Raw genomic sequence first — 27052 nt, 5'->3', positions numbered from 1 at the left:
CTTTCAACTGTTTTCAATTACTATTACTGGTTTTTTAAAAAGGTTGTTGAGTGTGAATTCTTCGAGTACACAAGTCAAACCTTTAAATACTTGGGCTATTAATCTGCTAATTTTAACAATTAATACTAAGTAATTTGCTACTAGAAGTGGACATTAGGTGTCATCTCTTATCTAAATTAATAATTATAATTTTTTAAATAATTTAGAATCATCTGGAAGAAATTTATTATTAGTTTAGATAAGAGATGGTGCCTAACATCTACCTCTAATGGCAAATTACTTAGTATTAATTGTTAAAATTAGTGGATTAATAGCCCAAGTATTTAAGGTGATCATTTGGCTATGTATCTGTATATATATTGGGCTTTGGGTTGTTTAATATACTTATAGAATGTTAAATATTTCTGTACTTTGAAAATAGCTTATTTTATAATAATAATTAATGACAGGAATCCTTAAGGCAAATTTAATTAAAATTGCATATGCACCTTTGCATGCAAAAAATGTTTCTCCTAAAAATTTAATGCATACTGTAGATTTTGTTTTGTATTAAGGTATAAAAATCTTCATTCACATTACACCAAATACAGTGATTTTCTCAAATTACCATCAAAATTTTCAATAACATTGAAAAAATTGTAATTTGCTGTTTACACATCACAAAGTACACTGAAAAGGATCATTCAATCTCAGTGGAAGTGATTGGCACATATTTGGACTTAATATACAGTCCAGTTCATTATTAGTCTGAAAGTTTTTCCATATCTGGATTCTTACAGATAGAAGAGAGCAGATTCTCTTTTTCAAATCCATTTAAAGCTTTGGAAAATATTCAATTGCTTCTCTTTTGTTAAATTCCATTTTTCTAGTTTGCTAATATATCCAACAGGCATTTGAATGAATGGGCTGCACACAGTTAATCTAGATCTGTACATGAAATCAAATCCATGGCTCATGATCGGCCATCCAATGAATTCTTTAATTTTAGCAAAATTTTTGCAAAGAAATGTTAGTCTCTAATCATGTATCCCACCTTACTATGAATGGAATTAGTGGGAAAGGTTAGTCAGTTTTTCTTTGTAAAGGTGTAGTTGAGTAGGAGCTTTTGTAAGAATTTTTTTTCACTTCAAAGGAGTAAGCTATCTGATATTCTTTTTGCACTTTCTCACACACTTGAGTGAAATGTAGTAAGAAGGTCACATACTTTAAATTTGGATAAAAGAACTTCAGTTGAGACATTGCCTTTAGCATGTATGGTGCTTGGTCAGACAGGAAGAGCCACAATCTTTCATTATTAATTATTCCATTCCACAGCCTTGAACATGCATCATAAACTACTTTCATTACTAGTCGTGTTTGTGGATTCCAGAAGGTACATTCTAAACAACATAAATGGAGAACCATTTATGTTGTTTAGAATATAAACTCAATGGTTCTCCATTTAAAGGAACCACCATTACTCTGAATATGTATCTAGAGAGATTCAATAGTTTTATCCACAACAAATTCAACAGGTTATGCACCAATGATTTCTTTTATTTTTAAAATAGTTGCAATGTAATTCTTGTCAATGTACATTTTTCGTATCATGCTCTCATCTGGAATGCTTTTGTTTGTATTTTTCCAAAAAGTCTTTTATAGATTGATGTTGATAATGATGAACCAATATTAAAAGTATATAATTAGTATATTTATTTATTATTTCCAATAATGATATGTAAATAAAGAAGTTGGAGTTAGACTTCAAGCTTTTCTGAACTGACTCCGTAGCCCTGATAAATTCTTTTTTCAATTTTGTTCGTAAAGTAAAGCTATTATTTAACTAAGCATACAGTTAAAAAAATTGGCAAAGTGAATTTTGTTTTCGTCTTTTTGTATTTTTGATGAAGTATTAACATTGGTTTATCATTGACACTTTAAAAGTCTATTGTGTAATAAACTTGTTTTTACATTTTTTAAAAGTTAAAAAATTTTGAAATTTATAATCTTAATAAATGAAATATAGGAATGTCTCAGAATCTGACAAATTCTCTGTTCATTGTTTTCTCAATTGTTGAACTTGTTTTTAACTTCAGAAATAATACTTTCCACTATATTTCATCTAAGAAAAGAAAAAACATGATATAACAAATTGCTTCATATAAAACTGTATCATTCTTCTAGCAACTGCTACTTTAACACAAATTCTGGGAATAGGACTAAGTTGTAAACGTTTTTTCAAGTTTTTATTTTACTATTATCACGAGAAATGATTTTAAAAAATTATTATTATTATTTCAAATGCATTTTATTGCTTGCATTTGAATATATTCACATCAACAAATGAGAATGCATTTATTTATATCATATTTTTTTCCTCTAGATGTAATAAAGTAAGGCTTTAATTCCTCCAATATTCTAACATTTATTAGAGTGAAATTCAAAATAAATATTTAGGAATTAGAAATGAAACTTTAAAAAAAAATTTTTCTGTATTGAGAGAACTGTGGAAACAGAAAAGTAAAACTTTCTCATTTCATTTCCCTTTTTTGACTTGAAACAGTCAGCTTTCTCAGTTAACTGTTTTAACTCTCTTCTTTTTTATCAGAGGTTCTGTTTTTTGTAAATGAATTGATTCCTTTCTTCTTTAGAGTTCTTAAAAAACATTATCATCTTCCCTAAAGATGAGTCATAAGAATAGTAACCACTAGTAGTTGAGATTTAAATTTCAGATTTTGAATTTAAAAAAAATCAAATTTTTTGAATAATGTTGTTTTTGTTAAAAAAAAATTACAAAAGAGAACTGTATGTTAGTAAATTATGGATGTTTTAATACATTTGAATGATATCCAGATTGTATTTTCGATGTTTTAATGATTTTTCACTTTTTGTTTTATACCGTATTTTGATAAAAATATATTTGTGATTTCTCTCCAATTTTTAACTTTTAAACTTCAAATTTATTTATATAAATTTTAATAAATTAGTATATTTCGATTTTGATATAATTTAATATATTCAGCATTTATGAAACAGTGCATTTTATCCTAAAATTATTACTTGAATACAATTCCTGTAACAATGTGTAAGAGAAAGTTTTAAATAAATTTTAAAATAGTTGGTCGTATAATTGCATTATACATGCTTACATACAACCTATTTTATATATATAATTACAGATTTAGTTTTCTTCTGTGTAGAAGTATTTTTTTCAGCAAAAGTCTTAAATCTAATGTTGAAACTAATAGTTATTCTACAAAATTTTCTATTAAGGTTATAAAAAATTAATTTGTATCTGAATTAGATTATGGAGCAGACCGCATCTTGATAAATAATGCAGATATTTTATTTTTAGAAATTTAATAAATATCGACTATACAGATTGAAAGTTTGGTAAATTTAAGCAAGTCTGAAAATGGTTAAAGGTAGCAGCTTAACCTTTTACCTTTTAGAGTAAATAAGTTTTAATAATTAATTGATAGGAAGTTGAAGTCAGAAATAATTTGATTATGAAAGTTTTTTTATAGTGAAATTAAAACATTTTTGTGATTAAACTTTACTTTTTAAAACAAAAAAGTACAAACATCCAAACCCGATAAAATTCGGCAATTGTTTGACTTCAAAAAAGTACAGTTAAAGCTACGTACTGTACATTGGATGATATTGATCATTTCTTTAAAAGTTAGGTAATGTAATTTGTGACTGAAATAAATTGAATTAATTATTTTGAATATATGTAATTTTTTTTTAGAGTGGTATACATTTACATTTCTTCATATTTCACTAGATTGTTAGATATATTTAATATTCTTTTTTTTTTTTTTTTTTGAAATATCTACATTACTTTTAATGAATGCAGATGTAGACTATTAAGAAAATAATTTGCTTGCAGAATTTTAATATTTTTATAATCTAAAAGTAAATTATAGAAAAAATGAATAAATGAGACAATGATCTTGTATAGAATATATAACCAAGCAATTTCCAATGAACATCAAAAAGTGAAAACATAGATTCTAGTATTAAATTGAATCTTAAGAATTATAACGAAATTTTACCATAATTTCAATATGGCAAATAGAAAATAAACAAACAGTAGTCAAATTCAATTATTAGCTTAATTATATAACATGAAACTTCCAACATATAGATATTTGGCTATTCAATTAAAAATCTTGGTTGTACAGTACAATATACTAAATATGTTTCGTAAATTATTTTCACATAACCGATGATACACAAAATTCAAAGTAAAATATTTAATTATCAAGCACTTCTGCTTGTTATGCTTCAGAATATTTAGAAAGAATGTTGGAAGTTGAGCACATGGAGTTGATTAAATTTCAAATTTAAAAAATATCAGATTCATATATAGATGTATATATAATCGTATAATGGTTGGTTTTAAATATTAAAAAATAAAAAAAAAGTAGAGAAAGCATTAACACTTGTAGAAAAACTGGAAACAAATATACCAATCACACTATACATTACACACTTTTCCCGCACTAGTTTAATAAAAACAAACGTTTTTGACACAGTTCTGAGGTCTGTTTTTTCGAATTTTGTAAATTTAAAAATAGAGGTTATGGTTCTATCATTAGAACTGTTCTTTTCTTTACTTTGTATTTTAATACATTTTTTTAACCTGAGGCAGACCTTTGAACTGGGTCAAAAACGTTTGTTTTTATTAAACTAATTGGGGGGGGAGTGTGTAAAGTGTTACATAAAAATCAGAAAAGTTAAGATCTAGATTAACAAGACCTATAGTTACTAAAAATTAATACACACACCTTCCCTGGAATATAATCACTATTTTTAGCAAATACTGTTTTAATTAAATATAATAGTACTTGCAGTAGCCCATCAGCCCAAATAGCATAAATAAATTTAAAATATCTGCAAATTCTTTCTCAATCACATTATCCCTTTTGTGTTCACTGACTTGTTTAGACAGGGGTCTAGTAGTGGTCCAATATAAAATGCATCATAACTTCCTTTGTTGAGGGATATGCTCACTAAATTTTTCCTTTACTACCCATGTATCTCTACTATGTAAAGGAATCTCCGTAGTAATGGGAATGGAAAAAGAGGTAATTTTAATCAATGGGAAAGTGACATTCTAGCCAAACAGTTAATGAATGGGCTTCTAAATGGAAGAGATAAAGACACAAACCTTGCTTGTGAATGCAAAGATGGAGCTTAGTTTATGGGAATAAGGAGTTTTTAACTTTGTTATATAAATACCGTATTTTTGCGGAATGACCAGCATTCCAAATCCCCAGGATTACCAGTTAAAATGTGATTAAAATGTAAAATGAATCACATCTAATGAACTAGTTGTTAATTAAATGTTAAAGAAAACATTCTTCAGAGTTCACTAAAACAATAACATTGTAATTTGACTGACTTAAAATCAGAAAGAGAGTTATCATTTACAGACAATAAAACAATTAACCACTTATTGACAGTTGTTGTTACAGTGACCATCTACCCTGAACTTAAAATAACACCTTCCTCTCAAATTTCACACAAAGCCCATGTTAATCTGTGTAAGTTGTGATAATTTACAGCCTGTTTCTTAAATTTAATATGCTTATTTTTGTGTTTTTGAATGGAATTACAATAAAACGAACATAAAAAAGCTTTTTCAGAATTCCATGAATATTTGTCCGCCACGCTGTCTATCCAGAGGAGACCGTGAAATCAGATATTTCCGTATGGTAAAAACCTGCGGCATACCGGTAAATCATCGTTTAGAAATAAAACAAAATGAAGAATTTAAACATATAATGGTAGTTTTTGATGTGATGCTGACAAATTCAGTTTTAAAATAACAACTTGTTTGTTTTTTTAACACATACACTAGAGAGGGATGTATAACTTTACTTAAACTGGCATGCCAGCATTTCCATAGGATAAACCGATATGCCGGTTTTTACCATATAGAAATATCTGATTTCGTGGTCTCCTCTGGATAGATAGACATATCAGACAATCCAAAAAATATGGTAATGAAATTTGGAACCAGTAAAGCCACTATTAATAAATGCAGTCTTGATACCAAGCTCCTATTATATAGCCATCAGGTATAGAACAATCTAAATAAGATCTTCAAATATCTGAGTTAATATTAATTAAGATATAGACCATACTGAAAAGAATTTCTTATTGGATAAGTCTGGTGGTGAATTAAATTCCTAAAAACTCAAAAAAAAAAAAGTTGTTGTTAGTAATGCTTAACAAAGAACGTGTATAATTCTTCTAGTTCAAATTTAATATAACTAAAAAAAGAATTTATATGTAAAGAATGGCATATGTATACTTATATACAAAATATATAAACTTTTCCTATTTGTAGGAACATTGTTTTCTTTTTAAATTTTAATAATAAATTAATATTGTGTTTCCATTTTGGATCAGTTTGCTTCATTTTAGGCAGTCTTGTGACCTAGAGCCACCACTGGCCCATTATATTATTCTACTTGATAATATACTTTAATAAGAACTATGCTTTGAATTCATAAATCATCTCAAATATGAGAATATTTTTGCTATAAGATGACTTCCATTACTTCTGAACATCTAAAAGATAGCTGAGAATAAAGATCTTATCATGATATCTTCTAAGATAATGCTTTCTACAAAATAATTTTAAAAAGACATGTTTTAGATCGGTTTTCAGTTTATTATTATTATTTTTTATATATGAATTATTTATTAAATGACAAAATTTCTACTTAATAAACATTAAGAAGCTTACATGATATCATTTTTACCTCATGATACCTGTATGTATACAGAATGCTTACATAATATTTATTGATTGTGTGAGATTAAACTATTTATTCAATTAATTCAATTTAAAAAAATTTTGCATCTGTTACTGACACAAATTTTTTACCAAGTTGATAGTATAAACGATTTAAGACGAATTTCTGGCTTTGTTTTCATATAATAAAGAAAATGTTATTCTAATTTTGTTAGTTTTGATAGTAGTTGAGATTTCTGTTGACAAAAATATGGTTTTAATTCTTTAAAATAATTTTTACTTTTTAACAGCAATTTTTTTCAATAAAATTATTACTGAATTTATATCTAGAGTTGAGTTATAGTATTATAAACATATCATGTTCTAAGATTTTATTAGTAGTAATAATTTGGTTGAGATAATTTAAACATATTATTTGATCCATAATTGAAAATGTACTAAAAAAAAAAATGTAATTTTATTGTTCTGTTAAGTCTAATATTTTTTCCTGTTAAATTATATTTCAGTTATATTTTCAGCAGAAAATAAGAACAGATTTGAATAATTTTGAAAAGATCATTATTGAATACAGTAAAATAAATGCAATATATATGAATTTGATATTTTTATACAGATGTTACTTAAATAAAAACAAAGAAAAATGTAACATAATGTTAAATATATATGATACATACATTAACAAATATTTATACAGTGTTCTTCAATTCTTCAGGAAAAAAATTTGATTGCTGAATAGCAATGCCAGCTAGTTACTACTACAAATTCTTTTTATAAACATTAGTTAATGTTGATAAAACAATCTTTATACTATAACACTCAATTGCAAACTAGTCCATATCCTGGTTATCTTTTAAAAGTAATAATAATAAAAAAAAATTTTATTTTTACTCTGAAGGAAATATTTAGCTCATCAATCAATTAGCTAAAACTGGCTTGGGAAAGAGCTCTGTATATATATTATTAATGTTGTTATTGAACTAATTGGGCTTTTTCTCTGAGTGGACATTTATGGTGATAAGTAATAGCTTTTTTAATCTTTATATTTGTTTGTTTGCTATGCACACCTAGGTTGTTCGACCGATTGCTATGAAACTCTGCAATTCACATACTTAAATAATGTTGTACACCTGAAAATATTAATTGTATTTCTATATATCAATTAATTTCTGTCTATGTTTATTTGCTAGCTTTATATGTAGTGCTATCTATGGCAAAAAATTTAACAAAATAATAAAACTACAGTATATATAATTTTAAAAAATACATAATATATTCACTTAATTACTGTGACAGATAGCACATTGCACTTGCTTTTGTGGAGTGGTGTTTTGCCCCTGTACATCATACTTTTCCCATTAGCAAGAGAGTCGTACCATCAACTATCTAACTCCTTTCGGGGGAATTTTTGAACTGAAATAATGTGATTTTCAGTTTTCACTGGAAGTTCATATATAGTTAATCTGGGCCTCTTGCTCTTAAGTTTTCCATATCTGGTCTCGACATTCATCATCTAACTCTATTATAGAGATTAAGGAAAGACATATAGACAGACAGACAACAGTGGGAATTTACAGGTCTACAATTTTTTCAAATGGCAGCCCAATAAGTATCCTCCAAAAACTGTGTATAAGACCACCAAACACTGGTGGTCAGTTGTGGGTTTGTGCATAGCCGACAGACTGGCCATGTGGAGTTTTCCAAGTTTTCTTCACATGTGTAACACCTAAATAAAGGTCAGAGTTACGTAAAAGTCTTCTTGGTTTTTATCGGGATCACATAAAAGCAATTATTCTCGCATTTTTACAAGATTTTTTTTATTTAAACAAGTCATATGAAGTATTTCTGATGTTAAGGTTAGTGATGTGTCAACTTCAATCACATACAAGATCATTACAAACTATCCAACATGGATCACTTTTCAAAACTTAATATGATATAAATAATAATAATTTTTCTTTATTACAGTAGTTGATTTATATAACAACAAAGGTTGTCTTATGTAACAGTTTATTACACCAAGTGATCAATCTAACACATTTTAAAAATTCTATAAATTGTGTATGGTAGAGGAATATAGAAATTTAAAAATGTGTTAGATTAGTCACTTGGTGTGCTAAATCCTTACTCAAGATAACCTTTGTAGTTATATAAACCAAACACTATAATGTAATATAATAGAAGGGTTAATGTTTGTTCTTATTTTTTGCTCGGTCAATGCCGGGTTTACCCGCTAGTAGTTCTCTATATCTTTTTTCTGCTTTTTAAATTTTTCTTATGAAAAGAAATACATACATTTTTTTAAATTTAAATCAAATTTTTATTTTTGTTACTATTAGGGCTTATTCACTTGTGGATTCTTCAAGAGTGTCAACGTTTCTCATTTCAATTTTATTGATTGTATATGGCAGCTTTCGGTAAGTATAAATTCTTTTTTTAAAATGCACTTAATTGATAATGAAGTATATCAGAAAAACAGAGAATAAAAATAATAAAAGTAATTAATAATGAAACTTTTATGTATTGGAAAAGTATCCAAAATTTTACTTGGTAATATTGATAAATTTCCAGAATTAATGAAAAATTTGGATACAAAAAAAATGTCTTATTTCCAATCATACATTATTAAAAAAATAAACATATTAATTAATAATCATTAAGCTAATTAAACAAACAAATGATGATACTACAGTTTATTAATATCTATTAAGTAACCTTAGTAATATATAAGTTATTTCAAAATTGAGGCACACTTAGTTCTAAAGTTTTGCTAGATGAATGTCTATGCTGGACCAAGTGAGATCATGTAATAATAACTTAATAGTATATCTTGGACTACTAATTATACACTTCTCATACCTGTAAAGTTATATAGATTTTACAGATATGGTACAGGAAGTTTAAATTAGGCATATGTAAAATACGGACTAGTGTTTTTGTTCGATACCGCTAATACTTGCATTTTTTTAAAACTATAGCTAGAATAAAAACTAAATAAAATAAGCTAAAATCAGCACAGAATAGAGGGAGTAACAAAAACTGTAATGTAAACAATCCAAGTGAATGCATACTACATGTATTGCCATCTGTATCATTCAATGAACAAATTGTACAGATTTAAATTGTCCTGTCACAATTTTGTATAGATGCCAGAACATCATGTTCTGGAAAGTCACTGGTGAATTTGTTATATTTAAAATTTGTCATTTATTATTAAACTGAATACAGTTTTAAATAGTTGCCGATTATATTCTGTTTATTCATGTATATCTTGGTAAAGAATGTGAATTTTATTTTACTATTAATATACTTATATTTGTTAGAATTATTTAATTTTAAATTAATAACTAATTTGTCATTTATGTAAACAAACATTAGTTTATTGTTCAATTTAATAGTTACTCTAAAAAATAATTAAACAAAATTTTTGAAATCAAAACAATTTCACATGCCCCACAAATTCACTCTTTCAGTTTGTCTATTTTGTTTTTTTTTTTTTTTATAGTTAAAAAACAAATATTATCTTGAGAATACTTTTTGTTATCACAATATTTGGCAATATTTTTAGTTTTCAGTCATGCAAATATATGGCTGAAAATTTAATACCGAAATTTCTAAATTTAAATGTTATATAACAGCAAAAATGTTTGGTCTTTAAATAACCTTTTCTAAATAAGAGAAGAAAATTTTAATAAAATAATGAATATTTTGTAATATTAGAAAATATATATTTTTTGTATTTTTAGCAGGATTAAATTTGTTGTATTATATAATTTAGTATATAAAGTATTTCAAATAACTTGATTCAATTCTTAATTTATGTAAATTTTGATATAATGAATTGTTAATAAAAGGTATTAATATTTTATTTATCTCAACTTTCAGAGTATCATTTAAAATTTTTATTAATGTAGTTATTGAAATGTATTTTCTAATTAAGAACTGCTTAGTCGACTAATTTTTTCTACTTATTGAAAGTTGTTTTCTTTTGTCTGTTTAGTCAAAAAATGATGATGATGATGGTATTAAGTCGATGGATGGATGGTTGATTTTCTTTGGTACAAGAGTCATTTTGGCCAAGCAGCACCATTTAAGTTAAATTCTTCATGTAGAAACATTTCACTTTTGAAATGCTACTACATGAATTCATTCATCATGTCAACAGTTTAATGAAAACAACAACAAGTTTAATGAAATTAGAGTATGATCTTATTATTGTTTTACATTTAAGATGTTTTTAGCAATGAAATTATTATTCTTTCTCTGATGAAATTTGTGTTTAAATAAAAAATTTATCTTTATTCTTTCCCTGTTTGTGATGACTCTTCATATTCAGTTTGTTTTAATTAATTGGATAATTTATTTTAAACACTGAAATTGTAAAAGGATTAAGTTGCTGGATTAAAACTTCCGAAAAGCAGGAAAGAAATTTGATCTGAATTAATTTACATTGTGACAAAATACAGTACAAGTGAATTTTAATTTTATAACGGTCAGATGTATAGAAATCGATTTTTGAGTTTTTTTAAATTTTGGTGTAATTAATGATGTAAGTGCTAATCTGTTTAGTTTGTGAATTTACTAATCCTCAGATTACATCTCTAGAAGAAAATTTGTTTTACTAATAAACAATATTAATAAATTAGAATAATTTTTGTGAAATGACGATGTTAGAATTGAATGAAAATCGCTAAAAGTAGCTTAACTTTATGAAATTATTTAAAAATCTGTTGTGTTTTGAAATAATTTTATGTTAACTATTAGAATGCAATTAAAAATTTTTACATTCGAATAGTTGAGTAATAATGAATTTATTTAGAAATAAAAATGATCAATCACTATGTTACTTATTAAAGTAACATTGTAGATGAGTTCAGAAAATATGATATAAATTATAAACAGTTATTTCAAATAGCTGAAAATGCTAATTAGATCTTTAAAATTAGTTATTTTTATATAATTTTTATTTCTTCAGCAGTTATAAATTCATTGTTTATCCTATGTATTAGATGACAATTATTTCTTACATTGTTCTATTTTATTATGACAGACATCAAATGCTGATTAATGGCACTGATTGCATTGTAACTGTTTTTTGAATTTTAAAAAAACTAAATTTGTTTGTTTTGAGATTAAAGATCAGACAAATTTATTATTATGGTGGGAAGTATGATATTCAGTTGATACTTGTATCAGGTTTTGTGCCAGATGAAGTGATGGTATAGCTACTAAAACAACTATTTTGCTATAGCTATGTGCTATTAGTATAGCTATTTGTTTTTTAAAAGGGTGTGGTTACATGACATATATTTAACTTTGCATGTCGTATGGTATAAATATTGTAAGCAATAGCATTGAAAGCTCTTTATCATTTATTAGTAGCCAAGCATAAAAATATGACAAAATTTGCATACTGTATACGATATTTTTGTCATATTTATTACATATCTGAATAAAAATAAATACAGTAGCGACTCGTAAATCGGAACCCCGGTAATAGGAATCGCCGGTAATCGGCACGATATTCAGTCGGACTGTGTCATGCTGAATCGAACGTTTTTGATACTAAATTTACTTCTAAAGTATAATTTTAATGTTTTTATATTTTTCAATATATTTATTTTGTTTGTACAAAATACAGAAATAATTTTTAACAATACGATAGCCTTGATTATTATTATAAAAATTTTCGTTAGGCTTAAAATCGACGAAAATTCAACAGGAAGCGATATGCAACGGAGAAAAATTTGAACATCAGACAAGTTAATATATTTATTCGTACATAAACCATAATCGGAACAAATCCCTAATCTGAACAATCCCAGTCCCCAATTGATTCCGATTTTCGGTTTACTACTGTATAAGTATATTTAAATCATTGATTACATTATACTGATTAATAATCTGTGCAGGAAGTTTAAGAATGGTCTTTTTTTGATGCTGCTTTATACTAAATTGAACAATATTCATATCCACTCAAATTTCTATCTATATATATATATAATTGAGACAAGTTGATAATAATCAGTGCAGAGCCCAAACGGTTAGGAGTTGAAAGTTGAAATTTGGTACACAGTTAGGGTACGTCACGAGAACGCACACTAAGAAGGGATTTTTCACAATTCCTCCCCACGGGAGAGGGATAGGATTAAGGCTTAACATTTCCATCAACAATGGAAGTGTTAAGCCTTAATCCTGTCTTTCTCCCGTGCCTTAATCTTGTCCTCCTCCCCCTAATGCCTTAAGTAACAATGGACATGTCAACAATGGAAGTGTTAAGAGAAAGCGACGTGCAAGATGCAAATGCAGTTTTTTTCATTTTTGCAGGAAATCGAACATATTTTTAGACCCATCTAAAAATTCTGTAATTAGTCTGGAAACAGGGGGACCCAATTCTTGCATTCTGTGAAAATGGGTAAGGTTGACTAGAACGTAATAATCTTAATCTTCGCTGTCGTTACTTTTGCCCGAGCAATGCCGGGCCTACCTGCTAGTTTTCAAATAAAAATATCAAATTTTATGTATCTTTACTTGGTAAATTAAAAGTAATCAAATATGTTATGTCATACTGATTAAACTTTCATCTGTTATCTACAAAACTGACCATATTTTTTATTCAGTTTTGGTAATTTTTTTTAATTCAGTGACTATTATATAAATTCTCTTGTACACTCCATTTTCAATTTGTGCATTTTTGTTTTTATTTTTTCCAAACATAGATGAATTTTTTAATAAAATGATTTTTGATAATAGACAATTGTAATCTAGTTCTGAATAACGTTTACATTGTTATTTGATACGCTTGTGACCACTTCATTCAGTATCATTGACACTTATTATAAATTTTTTATTCAAAATTAATGAATGACATTTTTAAATATTTACATTTTTAAAACTTAATGGAGGTGTATTTTGTACAGAATTGAAAAAATTAGAACCAGAAATGGTGTCAATGACACATTATTAGACATTTTTAGAGAAAAGTAATGAAGATAAATGTATATTTAAAATGTTATGTATAAAAAAAGTATCGCAATTCTTTTCTTCATTTGCTGGCCATGAACATATTAAGGTATTTATGAACTTCACCCAAAAAATGGAGATACACTATGATATCACAGCAGCAGATATCACATAATATAAAATTCTGGTAAATTTATATTTCTCCCCAGGTAGTTCCATACAGGGGTTGGAAATTTAGTGACTATTACTGGTGAAATACTAAATTTTCAAAATGTTAAAATTACTAATTTAAAGATTACCAGTTTTCTGGTAAACTGGTAATCTTTAAATTTTGACTTCAAATGCAAAAATTAGTTCTAGGAATTTAGGGATAGTTTAGTTTTCAATTCCTCAGTGAGTTTGCAACTAAAAATTTTCAAGTGGTTGTAGATCACTAAACTTTTTTCCATTTTGAAAAGCAAAACTTTTGTTGCCTGTAAAATAGAGCATAGTGTCACAATGCCAGGCTGCAATTTTTTATTTTTAATTTATTCAATTTAAAATATATGCTATCCATCTCAAATTAGTACTGTAGTGTCTTGCCTCTGTACATCATACACTTTCTTTAGCAGTAGAGTCACGCCAGTCATCTATCTACTCCTTTCAGGTGAAAATTTTTGAATTGAAAAAATGTGACTTCTGGTTTTCATTGGAAGTTAGTATATAATTAATTGGGGCCTCCTGCTCCCAAGCTTTCCATATCTGGGCTTGAATTTCATTTATCTAATACCATTCTCGAGATCAAGGAAAGACACAGACAGACAATGGACAACAGTGGGAATTTATGGGTCTAGGTCTACAATTTTTTATCAAGATATGGTCTATTAAAAATCTAATTTTTTTATGTACTAATTAATTTCTATTCTTTCATTTTTTTCAGTACTTTAACAAATGTTCAAAGAAATGTCCATTTTCATCTAAACATTTCAGCAATCGAAGAACAAAATTTTGCCAGACTGCAACATTTCTGGGGTAATTTTAGCACATACATCATTTATTCTGTTTCACATCTTGAATCATGGTCAGTTATTGAGACAAAACTTGATTTATTATGAAACTGCATAGGAAATAATCAATTGGTATCAGCTTCGGTGACCTAAGTGGCTACGAAATTAGTCCTTTGTGTCTAATCCATTGCTTTCTGAAAATTTTTAAATTCACTTTTAAAATTAATTTAAGGATGAGTACTACTTTGAACCATGTCGAAAATTTATTAAAAATTACCAATTTTGAAATCCATTTCAAGTAATTAGCTCATTAATAAAATGTATAGTTTTATTAGATCATCAGCTCTCAAAACATACAAATACACATACTCATAGCTTTTGAAATTATCATTTTTTTTTGACAAAAAACATTACTAATGTAAAAGCCGTTGTCTATGTGTATGTGTAAATTCCTTAAAATTCCTGCAATTTTTGTCCAATCTAGATGAAATTTTGATTTGTACTCATATTCATTTTATGGTCTGATGGAAAGTATAGGCTGCTTATTTTGACAAATGGCGTATTTTAAATTTACTTCATTAAATTTAAAATTTAAAAAAGATAGCCTTATCATATCGCTTTATAACAAATTTTAAAAAAAAATCTTTTCGTAATGGCCATGTGACGTTCTATTATCCAATCAGAAGTAACAATCTAACAAGCCTGTTATTTAGAAAGTGTTACCACTCATAACATACTGGTACATACAATTCATTTTTTTTTTCTTTTTTATTAACGTGGAATTAAAGACACTCTATTTTATTGAAAGAAAGAAAAAAAATGCCTAGGGGAAAGTGTAGGAGTAAAATTGGTAAATTCTAGATCTGAAAGAGTAAGAACTACCGAGACCCCTGAAAGTCGTAAAACCCGACTTGAGCAACATTGAGTAAGAATGGCTTTATCAAGGACTACAGAAACAGCATCACAACATCAAGCTCGATTTTAAGCTCTTCTGAATTTTTCAATCTCTACTTTCTGGTAAAAAATATTCCGTCATGCTTGATGGGCGATATTTCTGGTTTCAATAGAAGTTTATTATTTTTTCATTGAGAATTCAAGAATATATTAAAAAAGGGAAAGCATATGAAACTTCAGTAACCTTCTCCACCCAACCCAGAAGGGGAAATGGGCAAATTTTAATTTATGGCATTAAATGGGTTCTTTGGAAATATTAAACTTTTTATTCTTATCAGTGTTTTTGTTAGAAGCATATTTTCTGAGTTATTGACTCTTAATACAATACATCAAACATACTGTACGTTGATTTGTATATTAAAGCTCCATGTTTTACAATTATCAGGCAACCAAAATAGTTTGTGTAGTATTCGTACAATCAATATTAAGATGTAAATTATAAGTAACTTATTGTAGATGGTACCTATGGATAAATATAGCAGATTGCTGATAATCATAAAATGTAGATTAGTAAAACTTTGAAAATTGATCTTTAAAAAAGGCCTAACGGTAAAAGTATTATAATTGATAAAATTTTATTTTGCATTTTTTGACATTTTAAGGTTTCTTGATTCTAAAAATTCAAAACAAGCAAAAAAAAAAAAAAGGAAAAGTTTGTGTTGGCCTGTATTTTTTCTTTATATCTCAGGACCACATGTACCAAAACTTTTGAAGTTTGACAGGAATACTTTTTATATTGAGCATTGATGCTATATTTTTTATAATCATTAATTATATTTTTATATAATGCTTGAAAGACTAACGTGATTTTTTATTGATCATTATAAACCATATACCAGCCTGTATTAAATTAAAATATTAAAATTCAATAACGTCATATTACTTTGATGATCATTTATCAAAAACGTAATTGCTGTAACTGTTAAGACTATTAACTTTAAAACTATAAGAGTGTGATGATAGAAAATATATCTCATTATTACTTCATGTTCTGTATCAATCACTTTCCTTTTAAATAATATTCAAATCAGAGTACTACTTACACTTTGTATAGAATGAATATTCTATAGTTTATTTAAAAATTTTAAATTATACTATTATTTTGTTAACTTTGTTTTCTAGGTCATTAAATATGGAGCAAGAAGCCAAACAGAAGGAAAAAGAAAGAAATGGACAGCCAGCAGATAACAGTAGGGGATTAATAAAATATTTTCATAATGCCTTTTATTATTATTATTTATTTTTATTTTCATTAGAATATTGTTTTGGACATAAACAAAACTTGATGCTCTATTTAAATAAAGACTGCTTGTTAAGGGAAACTGAAAATAAGACTTCATTATAAAAGTAATTACTGTATTAAGCATTAGAGGAACACAACTATTTGACTTGTGCTCTTCACTTTAATAGTTAACTGAAGTTGACCAAATGATAGGTTAAAAACATTTATAATGAAGTCTGCGTTTTCTTTTTATTCCTTAAATGCTATTTTTAAAAATATACAATATGAGATCATTAAGATTTATTTCAGTAATACAAAATAAGCTAATTACATATAGGCTTTGCGAATCTTGGCTAGGAGTTACACATTACTAGAATGAGAACATAGAAGTTTTTAGAGAGAGCAAATGAAGGCAACCTGAGATTTGTTTCAGATCCTGTTAAATTTATATAACCTGTAACTCTTTACACGTTAACATTAGTTTTGTTACTGCACATTACAGTAGCAAGCCAACATTCATGAAACACATTGTAGAAAAAACTTAACTAAATCATATCTATTAGAAATGAATATTATAAAAGGATTATCAAGTTCTTATAGAAAATATGAAATTTGGATTTTATTTATTTATTTATTTAAAAATACACTTTGGCCAGTTGCCTTTTTCAAAGTATTTTAGTGATTAAATACTTTACTAAGAATTACACATAAAAATTCATAATAATTTGTAGTTATATCATAGATTATAAATCCTTTAACTATACAGACAATAATAAATAAACCTTTTTTTATTTAATTAATTGCAATTTTTTTAAATAAAACTATTTCAGTTTATTAAATGAATGAGGAGAAACACTGAGCATATTTGAATTATTTTAGTCTAAAATACTTGTTTGCATTTATTCATTAAAGCGGGCTGAACAAATATTTATATTAAAAGTTAAATATAAAGTAAATTCCGTAGAAAACTTTAAAGTGAAGTCACTGGCTATTATTAATACACTATAATTTTATGATAAAGTAATGATAAAAACTGCTAGTACATTTTTTTGAAAATAATATAGCAAAATAATAGACGATTAATGTTTTGTAAATACATCTTTAATAAATAATTACTGAAAATGTATGCAATAAAATATCGTAAATGTGAGAAAGCATAAATTAAATATTATCAAAACAGTGTTTTAAATCTTACCAACTTGTAATTTTACCCATCTACAGCACCTTTTTATAAGCAAATTTTTATATTATATCCAGTTAATTGCTCAATTTTTAATTTCAGTTTGTATTCAATAATCAGCTAATATCTATAAAAAATAAGGACTGAAGAGGGGTCACTAAGACCCGAAATGCATTCCACATCCAATAATAAAGCCTATATCAATAAGGGTTTCTTGTGTGATGTAAGTTACCAAAAAAAAGCCAAAAATTTTAGGCTTTAAAATATCCACAGAAAACTAGTAATGGAAATGATCAACTTTAAAAATTGTTAATCATATGTAATTTTATCGTCGGAATTTTTAATACTGTTGGTAAATGCTAGTTTCATAAGAAAGTTTAAGTAACAGTCATATATTAAACTTATTTAATAGTATAATAAACCCAAAAATAGATTATAGATAATATAATTTCAAATTTATGCTGATATAATAGCAAATTAATTTATAATTTAAAAATATGTCAAAGTTAGTTTATGGTCTGTAGGCTATGTTTAAAAGAAGGAAACAATTTTTTAGAGATAATAGTTTTTATATTATATATTTGTGTATAATTTGAAGCAGATTCTTGACAAATGAGAAATTAATTCTATTTAATGATTTAAAAATACTTTAATATGTAAAGTAGAGAAAAACATAATTTTTGAAATTTTATAATCTTGCCATGACAAAGTTTATATTGTAATATATGAATTATATTTAACAAGATTCAAATTATGTGATTGAAAAACATTTTAATTTACATGAATAGTTTGAATATTAAAAGGTTCTTTAAATAAAGTTGACTTATCTTTTAACTCATTATATGTTAAAATGATAAATGATTTTACATTATAAATATTGTGTATTAAATTTATTTATTTATATATTCTGATAAATCACAACAGTTAATATGTTTTGAATGTACTAAATGTTAGATGTGTTATTAATTCTTAAAATAAAATAATCTGAATTCATTGTAACAATAAAATTATGTTGTTTAGATGTGCAGACTTTGGATACAATGCAGGCATTATGTCTTCCTCTTGGCGCCTCCATATCGTTATTAGTGATGTTTTTCTTTTTCGATTCAATGCAAATGCTCTTTGCTATCTGTACTGCAAGTAAGTGGAATACATATTATTTATAAATTATTATTTTACTGTATTTATTCGGTTTCTATCAGATTCAAACTAATTTTTATTACATTTATGTTCAGTGATTTCTATTTATTTGTATATTTTTTTCATAATTTATATTTAATATCTGAATTAATAAATAAATCAATAGCTTTTTTCAGTTAAACAGAAAATAGTAATAAAATTTTGTGAATTCTGATATTATTACAGTTATAGCCACCATTGCTTTAGCTTTTCTGCTCTTACCTATGTGTCAATATATTATTCGGCCTTGTTCAGATGGAAATAAGTAAGTGATTTGTTTGAAATATTATATAAGTAGTTAATTTATTTAATGTAAGAAATTATTATATTTTTTACAGCCATTTCTGTTAAGTAAAGTTTTATAGTACAGGTATACCTCACCTTACGTCAGTAATTGGTTCCAGGAGAGGCGACGTAAGTCGAATTTACTTGTCACTAGGCTAAACCACAAATAACCACTCCCAGTTCTGTATTCATTTATAAATGCATTTTTAATAATATATGGTTAATAAGAATCTATTTTAAGCTTACAAACAAATAAATTTTAATTTTTAATATAGTACAGAAAAAAAATAATTTGTTTGTAAGCTTAAAATAGATTCTTATTAACCATATATTATTAAAAATGCATTTATAAATGAATACAGAACTGGAGGTGGTTATTTGTGGTTTAGCCTACTGACAAGTAAATTCGACTTAAGTCACCTCTCCTGCAACTAATTACCGATGTAAGGGAGGTATACCTGTATTATTTTTAACTTAAATTATGTATTTGCTGTTTTAAGTTTATCAAAATGGGTATTGCTCAGGATTTGGGAATGGATTAATTTACTTCCCATTATTTTTAATGAAAAAAATGGATTCAGACTTCGAACTGTTCAAAGTTTGAATGACCTCCTGGAACAAATTAAATTTGAAGTACAAGGTGCCACTGTATAAGATGAAAATATTTTTATAATAAATAAATTCAGTGATATAACAGAATTACTTATTTTATTAAGCAGTTGTCATTTTATTGTCTTTCTAAACTGTAATTTTTATTTGAAATTTATAATTTCTTTTTGATCTGACTTTCAAATATTTACACGGTATTTATATTTTTAGAATCTCGTTTGGAATGTGTGGTCGTTTCACAGCAGCAGAACTTGTTTCTTTCTCATTATCTGTTACAATTGTGTGTATCTGGGTGTTAACTGGTCATTGGCTATTGATGGATGGTAAACTTTTATTTTAATTAAAATAATACTATATTATTTCAAATAATTAATTAATATTCATATATTTATGCAATTTCTCATATATAATTTGAATTTCTGATAAATTTTATTTAAAAGATTTAAAATTTAAATAAAACATTAGAAATTTTGGCTGTTCTTTTATGTGTAATCTATTAGTTTGCAGTAACTGTCATTAATTATAGTACTTGAATATTAATGTGTAATATAAGCCAAACTTTAACATTCAGTTTGGCTTATATTACACATTAATATTAAGGTTCCATATCTAGATTAAAATATAAATTTGATGATATTCTAGATTTTATGTTGCTATATATAGTCAAACTTCTATATGACAAAGTCGCTAAATCCTAAAAAAGTTTGCTATAGGAAAATTTCATTATACAAAAATTAAATTTTGGTAAATAAAGTATTATTTTAACGTAATTTTTTTCATTATTTTACATACATAAAATTAATATAAATGTAATATACAGTAATGATGTAATATAAACAGTTTTAATTTTATGTAAGTTTACATTTTGTGTTAAAATACTGTACTTACAACTTAGTTTAACTGTATTTTCATTAAAAAATTTAATTTTTTGTTGCACAGAACAATTAAAAAATGTTCTGTCTTTGTAATATTCTTCACACTTATTAAGAGTATTAAAACTGCTTCATCTACATCAATGTAAACACAGGCTCTAGCACATTTTCCTGTAGATTTTGTGTTATTGTCTAACTTCAAAATTGATTCACGATTTGTTATTATGGCTGATAAACTATTCACAGGAATTCCAAACTTGGCTACAATGTTTTTCTTTTTTGAGCCTTTACCAACTTTTTACAACACATTAATTTTTTAGTAATGCTTAAACACTATATTAACAATCCTTCAAATTCCAACTGGATGACTTATTAAATAAAATAAAATCTTGCAAACTGCAAAAATTAGTTCAGCAGTTGTCAAAATGATCGCCTTTCTAACGTTTTTGACATTTGTTAATTGTAAATCGTCTATATGTTAACCATGGCATTTGGACCTAATTTCTTTTTCCTTTTGTTACAACTAGTAACCCACATGGGGAGAAGATTAAATGATGGTTTTAAAAGCTAACAACCAGTATTTCTCATGCCTGGACCATGGTTTTACAAAGGGTTCACAAATTGATACCTGAAATTGAATCTAAATTTCAACTTTACCCGAATAAAGTAATTGACTTTTAATGATCGATGGTCTTTACAAATTAAAAAAAAAATTTGTTATATAGAAATCTGACTTCATTATATAGAAGCAATTTTACATATAGTTTTGGCTGACGGAGCAGCATATGATGCAAAAATTTGTTATATGAAAAAATTTGATATATAGAAGTTTATAATATGGAGATTTGACTGTATAAAATAGGACCAACAAATTTTGTTTAAAGTAGTACTTCTGAATCTAGTTAATCCATAATTATTTTATTATATTAGAACATAGAATCTCATTGTTCATTTATTTTAAATGTATTTTGTATTGTTTAATAGATTTAATATATTTATACATTTAAAATAATTTTGAACACATTTTACTGAGTTTCATTTCTTTACAATTCTTAGATTATTTGGAACTTAATAACAGATGAATTGGAAGCTGTGACTTATTAAATATGCAAAATATGATTATTAGATAAAGACATATTTTAGGTTGTTATAACATTACAGCAAACTTTTGATTAGGAGATTAATGGATTGAATTTCATTAATAATAATATTTTAGAAACATTATTGAAAGAACAGGTGATTACACATAATAGATCAAGGATAAAAAGCACATAAAAGAACCACCAAACTTTTTATCTTAATTTTTTTATGTATCATTGCTGTTGTTAACTGTTTTCATATTATTCTTATAGCAATGGGAATGGGTTTGTGTGTTGCATTTATTGCATTTGTAAGATTACCCAGTTTAAAAGTATCTACACTATTATTAACAGGATTATTGATTTATGATGTATTCTGGGTATGTATATAGTTTGATTTTTGAATTTACCATAAAATAGAAATAATATTAACTGTGGTTTTTTTAAAACATCATTATATTAGTATATAATTTGTATGTAAATTTGATGACTCCATAGCTTTAATTTTTAGTCTGTAAAGACTAAAAAATTCTGTAGGATATGTTAACCTTATTTATGTATTTACTTGAAAATATATTTGTAAGAATAGCGAAACAACTGTTTATATATAAAATTAACAGATTAACTTAAACTTAGGATAATTTTATGTCATAAATATAAAATCATTAATGATTCTGTTACATACATCTTCTGTAAAGTATGTATATGTATTTTACTATGATATATTAAGATTTACATTGTTTTCTGACTTCATCATGTAAACAATGTATAATTCATGCTTCTTACGTAATATATTTTAAATTAACATTTTAAAATTTTGTTTTTATTGGTACTAATAATTTATAAATAATTTAGATTGTAATATATGTTAAAAGTTATGATACAACTAAATATTTTTTTATCATATCATTACATATATTTATTTACCTGTTTTTTTAATTTAAAACTATCAATTTTTTAAATATTATACATTCCAAACATTATATATATGTATTTTTTGTATCAAGATTCTGTTATAAGTGTTATTTTATAAGTTAACGCTGATCTGTGAAAAATGAAAAACATTACTCATTAAAGCTTATTGGATTTCTGTAAAGCATCAAACAGATATAGTGTTTTTTATAAGTATTTGATAGAACCAGGTTCTTTATTAAAAGTTTAAATAATTTTGAGACATATCATTATATTCATAATCATCATAGCTGAATCAAATAGAAAAATCAATAATGTTCAATTCTATCCTATATTTGAAAATGACAGATTGATGATTGTTTATATATAATTTATCAATTCATTACATTATCTTTAAATTTTGACGATATGATAGATTTGCATTATAAAAACATATTCAGTTAAATTTTATATTTTATTCTCATACTTTAACATTATTTTCATACAATGTATGTGTGAGAGAAAATAATAATATGTATACATATTTGTATTTATTAGGTAATTTAATTATAACTATTTAGTGAAAATTTCCTGAAGTTTAATCTTATAATATGACACATCTATTTAGATAATTTGGCATTTCAATAAAAATAAAAATTAGTTTCACTGGTAATTTTCAACATTCTGAAATATTGATCAATACTCTTAATATTATTGAAATATTCTAACATCTGAACATCTGGTATTGCTAAATTAATCATTTATCAATAAAATATTCTCTTAATGTATGTAATAAAAATTTAAATAATTTAAATTTACTAAATTTAAAAAAATTAAATTAAATAGTTTTTTTAAAATCAATCTCTAATATAAGATGAAAAAGTTAATATTTTTAGTGTGGGTTTTTTTATTTACATAATATCAAAACAAACTAACTAAAGAGATTGGATTTTATAATATAGCAGTAGTTCATTAAATGATTTTAAGGAGAAGTTGTAAATACATGTAGTTCATTTTTGTGGTAAGATATTTGCAGTATTTTAGAAGGATATTTATCTCAAACATCCAAAAAGTTAATTAAATGATATATCTTATAATTGGGTCTGATAATGGAGCTTTTCCTGAAAATATTTAACTTTTTAGCAAAAAATCTGACTTAATTAAGATGCTTGAGTATTATTATTATATATATTTTTTTAATTTTATATTTGTAATTTATTTTGAGTTGTATATAAATTTGTAAAACTTTTGAAATTTTAAAGAAATATAATAAATTTATCTGTTTCTTTAGGTATTCTTTTCATCATATATATTTAATGCTAATGTTATGGTTAAAGTTGCAACTAGACCAGCTGAAAATCCAGTAAGTTTCTGCTAAATACTGTATGTTTGTTTATATAGATTATAACATTTACTTATACAGTCAAACCTGTTTTTATGCGCTCTTTTTATGTGCGATTTTTTTAATGCGAATTTTTAATTTGGGCGGTTTTTTTTGTGCGATTTTTTATTTGTGCGGTATAGTTGGCGACTAGTCTCGTGCGATTCATCATGTCTCACGTTGACTTATTATAGCTAAATAAACTTATTATAGCATAAATGCACTTATTATAGTAATATTATTGCATGAATATGCGAAAAATGAAATAATTTACTTTTTAAGTCAACAAAACACCACCTGGACAAAAATATGTAAAACAGACGATAGACCAGACGATGCAGTCAAGTGCTGACATCTGTTGTCAATAAATTCTATTTCGTACGGTTTTGAGTTATTTTCTATGTGAGACTTTTTTTATGCGGTCCCTGTTGACCGCATAAAAAAATTATTTTTTAATTGTGTTGCGAAAACTATTATTTACAGCCATTCGTGAAGTTTCGTGAGATTTTTTTTAATGCGTTTTTTTTTAATGTGGTCCCTATCCCCCGCATAAAAACAGGTTTGACTGTACATAAAATATACAGGATGAGTCAAAAGTACCTTGCATCCTTTTTATTCCAAAAGTACTGAAGATGTATTTATTAATTTTGTTAATGTCATAGTCATATATGAAAATGCTGCAAGGGACTTTTGACTCAGTTTGTATATATACTATGTATATGTACACATATAAAAATTAAAATGTTAAATTAGTTTAATTTTTTTATTAACTCCTGTAGTATTCTTAATTATATATATATATATTTTATTCTTATTTTTCTTCTTTTATATTTTGACACATAAACAGATAAAAATATGTTTGTGCCTTTATACCCAAATTATCATAAAATCATTCAGTATCAAAACCAAACACTGTTTTTATTTTTTCAAAATTGTTGGTAATCCTGCAGAAGCATGGAATATCTCAATTTAAAAAAAGTCTTTCTATTATATGTATTTGCTATTTATAAGTTTGTGTTTATTTTAAACAAATTATAATTAAATAAATGTTTATAATTTATTTTATCAATTATATATTTTGACCAAATGTAATGAATACTTTGAATTTTTTTTATGAGATTAAATTAGTCTTGATTAATTTCAAATTAAAATTTTTAATAGCTTAACAGGATTTTTGATTATAAATTGTTTAAATTAAAACAATTAGGTTGGAATTATGGCAAAGAAGTTTCATTTGGGTGGTGTTGTGAGAGAAGCTCCAAAACTACCATTACCAGGCAAGCTTGTTTTCCCAAGGTACATTTCCTTTTTTTATAATAAACAGTACTTTCCATTCATGTTAAACATGCAACCAGACATAATAATTTGCTAGTACTTTATCAATAATCATTGATTTCTTTTTACTCATAAATTCAATGAATAGAAAAGCTGAGATAAATTAATATGTTATAATTTGGAACAACATTTGAGCATCAGTTGCTTAGGAAAGTAACACTTAATTTTTTAATTGGTTAGTTTAACTTCACTTTAAACATTTGTTGATTTTAGAAATGTGATGGTTTTTGTTAGATTAGGTGTATAAAAATAACTGCTTAAAATAGGAACATTTTATTCTATTGGATGGTATTTCTTCTCATAACATCAATTGCTTGAATTTTCTAAGCATTAGAAAGCTACCACCAAACAAAAGAAGTGTCTTGTAACTTCTAGATTGAGGCATAATTATAGATTAAAGAAGCAGTTTGAAAAAGATACCAACAATGAATTGTGTATTTCTTGATACACAATTCATTGTTTTACAAATATTCCCTTGAAGAATGTAAAGATGCAGTGAGCAGTTGCAAGATGTATGGAATAATATATCTTCTTTTACAACAGACAATTGTTTTTCAAAGACTGGTTTGTTTTCAAGAATAAGAGTAGTGATAGATATATTTACTAACTTGTGTTCAAAACATTAAATAACTACTCTGAATGATTAAACAAAGGAAATTAAACAGCTGATCATATATAGTTACTGCAAATCTGCATTACTGACAATAGCTGTGTGGAAATATGGCATATGTAATTCTTTAGTAACTACTATCAAAAGTTGCTAAAGAATTACATATTTCCAATAGTAGCAATTTGTAATTTTGAGGCAAACGTTAATAATTCAAAACTCAAACTCTGAATTCCCCCTCTAAGATAATAAGATTTTACTACAATGGTATTAAAGCTAGATTCAAAAGACATTTCTGATAAAATAATGTAATTAGAAAAACATATTTGAAATTTTATTTAATTAAATAAAATTTTATCTTAAATAGTAATTTATATAATTTTTATTATCTAAGATTTACTTTATATTAGTTCAATAATAATAATGTGTTGAATTTAATGTTATAGTATGCATAACAGTGGACATTTTTCTATGTTGGGGCTTGGTGATATTGTAAGTATATTTAACATATATGAAAAAGTTTAATCACTCATTTGTATCATGATATATTGAAAGTTTTGAATAAAACTTATTCTTTTGTTAGTTAAATTTAACATAAAATTTATAATAAATGATTTTTAAATGAATGTTATACCATATTTTTGTGGATTGACCACATGCCAAGTAGAAACAGGGAGACCAGCATGCCAGACCCCAGGGTTACTGGCATGCCAGTTAAATTGCAACTAAAAAGTAAAATGAATCAGATATAATAAAACTAG

General features: G+C 25.7%; 1 protein-coding gene across 1 annotated transcript in view; it reads left to right on the top strand.

Annotated features, from left to right (window-relative positions):
* SppL (signal peptide peptidase-like protein) overlaps positions 1 to 27052 on the top strand; it is a 46436-nt gene that overhangs the window by 6379 nt on the left and 13005 nt on the right. The window contains exons 2-10 of the mRNA XM_067277243.1: positions 9088 to 9165; positions 16774 to 16841; positions 19074 to 19193; positions 19419 to 19497; positions 20337 to 20449; positions 22351 to 22457; positions 24260 to 24331; positions 25557 to 25645; positions 26738 to 26783. Coding sequence (XP_067133344.1) covers positions 9088 to 9165; positions 16774 to 16841; positions 19074 to 19193; positions 19419 to 19497; positions 20337 to 20449; positions 22351 to 22457; positions 24260 to 24331; positions 25557 to 25645; positions 26738 to 26783 — 772 coding nt within the window. The remainder of the gene's footprint in view (positions 1 to 9087; positions 9166 to 16773; positions 16842 to 19073; positions 19194 to 19418; positions 19498 to 20336; positions 20450 to 22350; positions 22458 to 24259; positions 24332 to 25556; positions 25646 to 26737; positions 26784 to 27052) is intronic.

This window comes from Centruroides vittatus, unplaced genomic scaffold (assembly GCF_030686945.1).
Source record: "Centruroides vittatus isolate TY-2023 unplaced genomic scaffold, ASM3068694v2 contig_738, whole genome shotgun sequence".
Lineage (NCBI taxonomy): Eukaryota > Metazoa > Arthropoda > Arachnida > Scorpiones > Buthidae > Centruroides > Centruroides vittatus.
Note: the sequence above shows the minus strand (reverse complement) of the source record. Positions and strands in the feature narration are given on the sequence as shown.